We start from the raw sequence: 9510 nt of genomic DNA on the forward strand, positions 1-9510 counted from the left end.
TCACCTACGCCCTTTGCTCTAGATTCTAATGTTGTGTAGCCTATAAGTTCAGTTGTTTGCGTGATGCAAGCCTGACATACATCGGTATGTCAACAAGACATTTATCGACTAGAGCTGGGGAACACTTGAATTTGAATTCCATACAGAAAAGTGCCATTAAAGATCACATTTTCTCATGTACCGAATGCAAAAACAACGTTTCTATAAAACAGTTTGAGATTATGTCCAGAGACAGGTCTGTGTATCAAACTAAGATCTTAGAAACCCTGTACATAAATGGTCACAATCCACTTTTGAACAGACAATTGTTTGCTTACGGCTCATCTTTCTTGCTCTCTGTATTTTAAAATTAGTTTTTTCGCACCTTGCCTTTCTACCATATCATGTGATCTGTTTAACCCCTTTTGATGCAGTTACCTTTGATTCTCGTGGAGCCTATATCGTTGAGTTTGAGCTAGTCAGAAGTACTGTGCAGTTTTTGTTTTTTTCCTGTTTATAGTTATAATAACCATTGTATTTTATTCAGATGTAGTAAAAGTTGTATATATGTTATTCCTGAAGAGGACATCGTGTGATGTCGAAAACGTTCGATATTTAATGTTTTTTGTACATATAGCAATCTTTAATATGTTAAACTTGATAACGTTGCTCGGCTTCGTATGCTTATGGTTCAACAAGACAAACTCTCTACCGAAGTTGTATCCCTTAATTGTTGCAACCAGTGCAATGTCTTCACATCAGGGTCTATGAAATCCACATGTTCTTCAGGTCGAAACACTAGACAGTGATTTATGATGTGCTGTGCTGTTTAACAGTCACCACAAACACAGGCTGATGAGTCACACAAACCCAAGATGAAGACCAAGCTTGTTTGAAGAAAAGTAGAAAGAGACGGTGGAAACCCCCAATAAGAAACGGCAACCTTACCGTACAGAGAGACGTAACACAACAAGAATTGATTGATCACAAGCGTTTGCTGGTGGGCCCACACTGAGGTGTTATATTACAAGCAAGATTTAACCATTTCATGTCTGATTGGGTGGTACAAACGCTTAAGCTTTCTACTTTTGCTAATTCGCTGGTTGAGTGGTGAAAAAAAAAAGATGCAAGTCATGGCAAGATCATCTTCCACTGGAAACTCAACCATTAGTCATGAGTCTCACTAGGGTCAAAAATACAGTATAGAGTTAAAAAACTACAAAACTTGCAAAGCGCTTTAAGCTAAAACATGCCTGTATCTTCCACGTGTATAGAAGTAAAACTTTCCATGACATTGCGATGATCCACGTATCTGGCAATATGCGCAATACTTGTAGGTTTGTCCCTGCGACAAACCGTCTCATTTCATTTTAAAAACAAATTTCATTCAATTACGTAAATCTCACTTTTTCTTGTTAGCTTTCCAATGTCAACGTCATAAGGAAGATCTTCGATTGTTCTCGCACAAAACCACTGCGTGTAAAATCTTTTGTGGGCGGGCAAAGAAGTCTCGAACGTTACCACTTTTTCATTTGCGCCTTGGGAAAAAAGTAAATTGAGTTTTGTGTAAACACACCAGAAGCTTAAGAAGTTTGCCTCATTATAAGCAGATGGCTGACATTGTTTTTGCTTCCACGTCAACGAAGTAAATCAAAAGTGAATTGATCGAGAATTTTAATTACAAAATCTCAGTCCAAGAATAAAGATTCCATCAACTAATTAAAAAACGGACTGACAGTGAAAAAAGCATTGGGGTTTGTAATGACAACACACATGTCATCTATTCGATTCTTACCACTGTGTTGCAAGCGCGTCTGCAGATTCACAGGCCCCGCTTTAATGCGACGGACTGGCGAACTTCCCATAACTTACAGTTGTTCATTTTCACCTACCAATTTCTCTCACGCTCCCTCCCTTGATCACGAAATCGATTTTCTGCTTTGTGTTATCGAACAACGTGAAGTCTTTCGCTTCTCCCAGCGCGAGATTCGTTCTGACGTCATACGTGGTGACGACAAGCTTCATCAGGTACAATCCGTGAGGTAATCGGGTGGGATCGACGATGACGTCAGGCTGCGTGTTGTCCGCGTGAAACATCTCCTGGTTTATCTTCAGAGGAAGTTGATCGTTGGATGCCACGCGGAAGACATCCCATTGGAAGCGCAGGTAGATGTCCTCCTCGCATGGACTGATCGGATCGGAGGAGAGGATGACGTCGGATCCGATGACCAAAGGATGTTCGGTCCAATGCAGGTTGTTACCGTCCCGGATCCGCACAGTGCAGACGCAAGTCTTCTCGCTCAGGACTCTAAGACTTCGTTTGAAAGTCGAAGTCCGCCGGATGTTGGCCACCACTAATGTCACCTCCATGAAGCCCACTTTCTTGAACTTGAACTTGGCTGCCACCGATGTGAACTTTTGCACGTTCCCGGGGAAGTTGAAGTCGATCTTATGGTTGTAAGTCAAAGTCCTCACGGTGATGGCGACATGTTGCTGTTCCTCCCCAGTGAGGATGGACAACGTGTAGTCCCCTAAGTCCGCGCGGATGAATACCAAAACAGTGTTCTCGGAACCGACTTTCAGATTTCCTTCTGACGTCACGTAGACGTCATAAACGTATGGCGTCGCGGCGAAAGGACCATAAACAGCTTTGACAGTAGAAACGGTGTTGTCAGCAGTCGCTTCCACCATATAATCGACGGCGGGCTTCGGCACTGTCGCTTTAATTTGCAAGAACTTGCAATCTTTCTGGCAAACTTTTCTGAGGCTGGTCACCGCGTGACCAGTCGAGCGCTCCACAATGGTGATCTGGATGTCTGCGGGCGCGCCTCTGCCAAACGTAACGTTGATATTGAACGGATGCGGATGAATACCAACGAACTGTGCTGCCACGACTTTCATCTCCTCAAGAGGTTGGTTCAGTGTGAATTTCGATTGGAGTCTTGTACAAGACACATTGTTCTCCAACGAGAGAGTGAATGGATGCAAGCCGGGTCCCAAACGCTTTTGCGCGATTTTCTTCAAATCAAAAATAACAAAAACCGCAGATTTTTCAATAAATTGACTCTTTTCAAATTTTCCCGTGCTTTTTATAGCGAATACACTCTTCTCTACCGACAAGTAGTAATATATCGGATGAGAGTAGATGTGGTCAAAGCGAAGCAGAACATCCCCCTGGTATGTGAATGGCATCTTGGTGTACCACAGGTTGAGTGGGGGGTGGCTCATGTTTGCCTCAACTTGTACAAAACCGCTAGATGTCAAACTAACATCCACCACCTGACAGACGCTACGGTAGTTGTACAAGCCCGGGAAGACGAAAGCGTACCTGAAAGCAAAATAAGATTAAATTAAAGAAATGTGATCGATTGCAAACATACAAATCACTGGAAAAGGAAATCATGCTTGGTTTTGTTAGAGGAGAAAGAATCGTCCCAAACCGGGACTGCTCGATACAGGGACGAATGACAGAGGGATGAGCATGGAAGAGCTGAATGAGGTTGTGAGGAATCGAGAACCGTGGAAGAAAGTGATTTATAGAGTGACCGAGAGTCGAAATCGACTGAACGGATAATGATGACACATACAAATTGCATCCACAGACGTTGAATGATTGCAAACAAGGACTAGCTGGGTATTGTCCTCCCCACCTGAGAACATTCTTCTGTGTTTCCCACGTTTCGGATTGCGTCCCATCGCCAAAGTAGAAGATGCAGGTTGGTGAGATTGTTGCCTTAGGAAGCCTGCTCAGTTCTGCGGTATACGTCACTTCATGATTGACAGCTACGTAGTTTCCGGGAGTGACGTTGATGTCCGAACCTGAAAAGTGATAAAGAAATGAAGATTTTGAAGAACATGAAAGATGAAAGTTGAGTTCATTTTTTTTGGACTATATTTTTGAATCACAGCAAAGACAAACCAGCAGAGGTTTAGTTAAAGATTATTTTAAGAGTTAAGTGAGGCATCCCGTGACGCACCGATTATTATTGAACGCGGGCCGGTAGAGTGAGGCACCACTCCACTGACCGCTACGCCACTCAATACGGCAAAGCATGGCCACCTAAAGATACGGCCTGATTTGTCACATTTTGCAGAAATTTCCAGGTTTTTCTAACTTTGGGCGAACGTTTGAATAAATTTTTCTAAAAATTAAATTTTTACACTTTCTTTACTCTTTTCCCCAGATGACACAATAGGTTTTAACATCTTCACATGTTAAAAAACAAAAAAAATATGATTTTGAAGATTTTAGTCAGACTGTTAATTTTTCAATAACAGTCTGATTTAGCGTTTTTCAACTTACTTTTTCTCATTTGCTACTGCTTCCCCAAGACAAAAAAAAGCTTTTATATCATTAGGAAACCGCAAAAAGTAAAAACATCTCAAAAAATGTCAGTCAAGCACTAGCAGTAGCTGTAATCAAAATCTGCAAAATGTGACAAATCAGGCCGCATCTCCAGGTGGCCATGGCCAAAGCAAAGACAAACCAGCAGAGTCAACACAGCAGAGGTCCCGAAATATGTGGAAGCAACAAGGTTTCAATGCCAAGACCAGTTTTAATTGATTTGTCAAAAACCAACTGAATTGGGTACAAAACTTCCAAGCATTTCGTCTTGACGAGAAAAAGACAAAATCACAAAAAATAAATTGATGTTTCAAGAAAACAGAAGATGATCATGATCATGAAGATGATATTTTTGATGCCACCTACAGAAAAATTTAATTTTAACAACAGGATTTGTTGCTTTGTCCAGTTTTCCAAAACAACTTCAATTTTTTAAAAATTTGTCTTTCACTTCAATAGCTTCCGCAAGCACCAATCCAGACAGCAAAATCCATCATTTTTACATTGATTCAATGTCGCAGATTTTGATTCAATGAAAAAATGACGGATTTTGCCGTCTGGGGATGCTCCTCACAAAATGGGCAACTTACTTATATAAGCAAACCGTATCTGGAAGCTGTCCTTGCAATAGTCGGAGTTGGTCATGAACTCAACTTTGACTGGCGACGCGTATACGTCATAGAGCTGTTTGTCGCGCTTGCAGAAGGAGGTTCGTTTGTCTCCCTCGGTGACGTAAAGCTTCACGGCAGAACATCTGTAATCAGAAAAGAGTTCAACGTCGTTTCTGTGGGATCTCTTAGAATAGAAGATATTGTACACAACAATAGCAAAGATCAGGTCAATGCAACCTGCGCTGTGAATAATTATACAATTGAAGCCAGGAATATGGAGCCAGTTTCGCGATAAGGACACGACGACAAAACAGTGTAAAGATATTTTTTCTCCAACTCTCATAATTGCTTCTGCGATTGTCAGTGGACGCACCACACCGTCTCGAGAAGTTTTTGACGACCCTTGCAGATTCATTCAGCAACAGTTGCACATTGTTCAATAGCTGAAGACCCAGTAGCTCACCCTGGCCAAACCTTCTACATTCCAGTGTTAAACACCGAGCCTGGATTGAAATTAATTTCAATTGCAACTTCACTAATGAGGGATGACCAATGTGCAATGTTTTCAGTCAAGGAAGAATGCTTTCAGAAAATATTTTCTGTCAGAGATTTTTATTTATTTGCAGTTTAACTTATTGACAAGGAAAATTCGAAGATCATGCTTCAGGAAGTTGAAAATTTTGTTAACCTAAGTTAACCATATTTACTTTGAAATGGCAATTTCTTCTATGTTTAGATAAAGTCTGTTATGAGTGACGGGGAACTCCCATGTCAGGATGGTTTTATTGCGAACTGCCTTGCACTCATCGTAGTTGGGGGAGGTTATGATGCCTTCTAATTGTGACATCACTATCCTTTCATCCCGAGCAGCCACTGTGAGGTTGAAGCCATTAGCAGGGATTCAAATCTTTACCAAATAGTGGAGTTACTTTCATTGTATTTTAGATTTTAAGACAAAATTAATTTAAAGCAAAATCACCTATTTGAGTAGGTTAAAAAACTTGAGCACATAATTCATAATCTAAGCTCTTGGTCCTACAAACGTTTCTTGCAAATTCACTTCACGATTTTTGCAACATAAAGTTTGAAAACTGTTTTGGGTTAATTTTTGGGGGCCCTGAATCTGACCTGAGATTTATTCCCCCCAGATGATGATAGGCCTGTACAAATTGTTGCTTTTTGCAAAAGTGGAAGGTTTGACGCTGGGTTTATTACACATAGGGTACACATTGTGTCATATCCAGAAACCTGTGCCATGGTGCATAAATAGCTGAAATACACCCATAAACTACAATTTTGATACTAATTTGTTTTTTACCCAAATTATTAATCAGTAATGACAACCTAAAATACAACTGAGCTCCCTCGATCAATGTTTTCTATGAAATCACAAAGATTTAAGCAAGCCTATAGCAACGCTTGCCCAGTAACCCTATTTAAGGTATTTTGGCCTGTCTGACACTAACCTTTCACTATATCTCTGCAAATGTTGGTGGTAAACGCAACGTCAAATCTTCCACTTTTGTCAAAAATAAAGTATTTTGTTATCGTATCTCAAAAACCTGAGGACTGACATGATGGAATAAATCTGAGGTCAAAATCGGATGCAGCACCTCAAAATTACCCGAATTCAATTCTTAAAGTTTAAACAGCGAAAAAAAGCTTTTTTGTAGCCCAATGAACTTATGAACATTCAATCATGGACCGGACTCCATTTGACGACACTGGGCGAGTTGGCTCAAAATCGCCACTCTTGGAAGCAAATACGCCATGTTGATGCGCAATCTGCTGCAGGCGGAGATAACGACTGATGATGAACTTATGATTGATATATTTTCAGAGTAGCCTATAAGACAAAATCTATTTCTTTCTCAAAATGCACTCACCAGCGACAACTAGCAGACAGTATACAAAGACGGAAAAACTTGTGTTTCTCAAAAACATTTTCTTCTTGCAAGCTTTGTTCTTTTAGTGGTTATATCTATAAAAATATATAGTGTCACTGATCAAAATCACTTTTTCTTAGGTCAAAAACTGTAGCTCCACTTTCCATCATCTCAGTTAAGACGTATCCAAATCCTTAGTCAAACTTAGAAACGATGAAATCACTTAAAATTAGCAGAACTGAATGCTCAGCAGGTGCAGTGCTTTAGTGCATGTAGGTCTGAGTCCGATTCCAGGTCTGGTCAAGACGGTAGGCTACCGATGCTTCTTTGTGCGCAAAGCTTTAAGAACAATTATGGATGATAGGATGTGACGACGCACCGAATTGCGACGTCAATTCTCATTTTACTTCATATCCGTTATCATCGCCAGGAGGAAGAATAACTTGAACCAGATACCAATGGAACCCTCACGCCCCGATCCACTCTAAAACGCGCTATATCCAAAGAATACACTGTGGTGATTTCTTCGGGTATCTGAACCCCTTGGAAAGGCTACGGTCGGGTCTAAAAGTACCCCCAGAACCCTTTTGTTAACACCAGGAGCCATCACTGTCGCAGTCTGTAGCGTTTTGCAACTAGATTTCTGTGCCAGGGGAATTTAGGTACGAATCTGCATGTTAGCCATAACTTTTACCATCTTTGACGTAGTTTCTACGCAAAATCTGATTAAATAGAAGAACCAATTTATGCTTTCATCTTATATACCAGCTCAGTGGCCATCGGCTTCATACGTCGATGATGAGTGGCCGAGTGGTTTCGCCTTCGGCTCTGGTACTGATAGATCTGAGATCGATTTCAAGTCAAGTCAAACCGAAGGCTTTAAAAACGGTACCGATTGCGTTCTTTCTTGCACAACGCAGTACCAGCTCAGTGGCCGAGTGGTTTCGCCTTCGGCTCTGGTGCAGGTAGATCTGAGATCGATTCCAGGTCGGGTCAAACCGAAGACTTTAAAAACGGTACCGATTGTGTTCTATCCTGCATAACGCAGTGAGAATAAGTCGGGTAATAATGTGATAACATCGTAAACCTGATATAAATTAAAAATGAGCCCTGTCGCTAAAAAACCTTCGCTGTTGTAGAGCGACAATAAATAAAACCATAACATTATTATTATTATTGCACAACGCAGTGAGAACAAGTCGGGTAATAATATGATGACATCGTACACTGATATAAATTTAAAAATGAGCCCTGTCGCTAAAGGACTTTAGCTCAAGGATTTCAAACTCAAGTTGCCCTGAGGGTCAAATGAACGCTTGTAAGTTAACCCGAGGACAGCAGTACACAATAAGAAGTCAATAAACAAAATAGCACAGTTAAAACGCAATAAACAAGGGTGGTAACTGGTAAGAACACACCATGAACGTTAGATCGCAAGAAAAAGTAGTAAGAACAAAAAAGATGGAAAAACACTGTACGGACATAAAATATGCAAACGAAACGACGGACCTGGAGGGTAAAAATCTAGCAATCAACTTTCAAAAAGCGCAGTATAAACTAAACCTCTTGAAGAACTGACTTTAGTAAATACCAAAGTTATTCTTGCGATACCGATACAATAAGTGAATGGGCGATGTGATTGTGATGTGACAATACAAGTTTGTCGACGCAATAAAATGGAGCGACAGCAGTGCTAAAAAGTCGTGTGAAGTTTGATGGGTATTTTCAGATTTTATGAGCAATTTTAAAGTTTTATTTATTACTCAGATAAAGCATTTTATCTTTCTAACTCTATAGAAAAATTATACTGTCATCGTTAATTATTTTCAAGTTTAAAAATGCATCGCTGGCCGCATCAAAAGCCCTCGCGGGCCGCGTGTTTGAGACCCTTGTCTTAGCTGTTGTAGAGCGATAACAAACAGAACCATAACATTATATTGTTATTGCTTTCATCTTATCTCAGATTAGGTCATGATCCTCGTCATCACATTTTACACCACTATGTTACTCACCAGTTTATTTCTTATTCTTACTATACTCGATCTCCCAGGGTTAAACATCAGAAGACACTTGCTCAGTCTGAGGATAATTACTTTAATCAACCAACCAGCAGGGCAGGCGTTTTCTTTCTTATAACAATTGCTTTTCCCCCCAGATTAGTTCACCTCAAAAGTTCTAAGAATTACCCTTTCGACCGTAGGCTACAACCTTGGAAATCTTCCTTAAAAAAGGCGCTTTGGAGATCAACGAAGCACAGCCGAGCAACCTCAGGCCTTGCATCTTGATAATCCGAAAAACTTTATCAAAAAATATCTGCTGTTGGTATTTGGTTGTGACGTCACAATCATTATAATCTCACATTGCAAGGGCTGTGGTCTTGTCTGTTGAATCTTCAGCCACGACGCCGTCTTTTCGTCTGGCTGCGTTGACTTGTTCCTTTCTTCGTATGAAACATGGCCACCTGGAGGTGCAGCCTGATTATAGTCACATTTTGCAGATTTTGATTACCGCTACTGCGAGTGCTTGACCGACATTTTCTGAGATGTTTTTACTTTTTGCTGTCTCCTAATGACATAAAATCTTTTTGTTGCCTTGGGGAAGCAGTAGCAAATGAGAAAAAAACAAGGTGAAAAACGCTCAATCAGACTGTTATTGATAAATTAACAGTCTGACAAAAATCTTCGAAGTC

The 9510-nt window shown here is 40.5% G+C and overlaps 1 protein-coding gene across 1 annotated transcript in view; it reads right to left on the bottom strand.

The window, feature by feature from the left end:
- Positions 1-9088, bottom strand: part of LOC145785488 (uncharacterized) — a 27163-nt gene extending 18075 nt beyond the window's left edge. Inside the window, exons 1-7 of the mRNA XM_082597137.1 lie at positions 8834-9088; positions 6822-6916; positions 5643-5808; positions 4915-5078; positions 3630-3798; positions 1872-3307; positions 1386-1517 (exon numbers count right to left, since the gene is read on the bottom strand). Of these exons, the coding sequence (XP_082453263.1) occupies positions 1386-1517; positions 1872-3307; positions 3630-3798; positions 4915-5078; positions 5643-5808; positions 6822-6879 (2125 nt within the window). The 5' untranslated portion in view covers positions 6880-6916; positions 8834-9088. The remainder of the gene's footprint in view (positions 1-1385; positions 1518-1871; positions 3308-3629; positions 3799-4914; positions 5079-5642; positions 5809-6821; positions 6917-8833) is intronic.
- Between the last annotated feature and the right edge of the window lie 422 nt (positions 9089-9510).

Source organism: Aplidium turbinatum, chromosome 16, assembly GCF_918807975.1.
Source record: "Aplidium turbinatum chromosome 16, kaAplTurb1.1, whole genome shotgun sequence".
Taxonomy (NCBI): domain Eukaryota; kingdom Metazoa; phylum Chordata; class Ascidiacea; order Aplousobranchia; family Polyclinidae; genus Aplidium; species Aplidium turbinatum.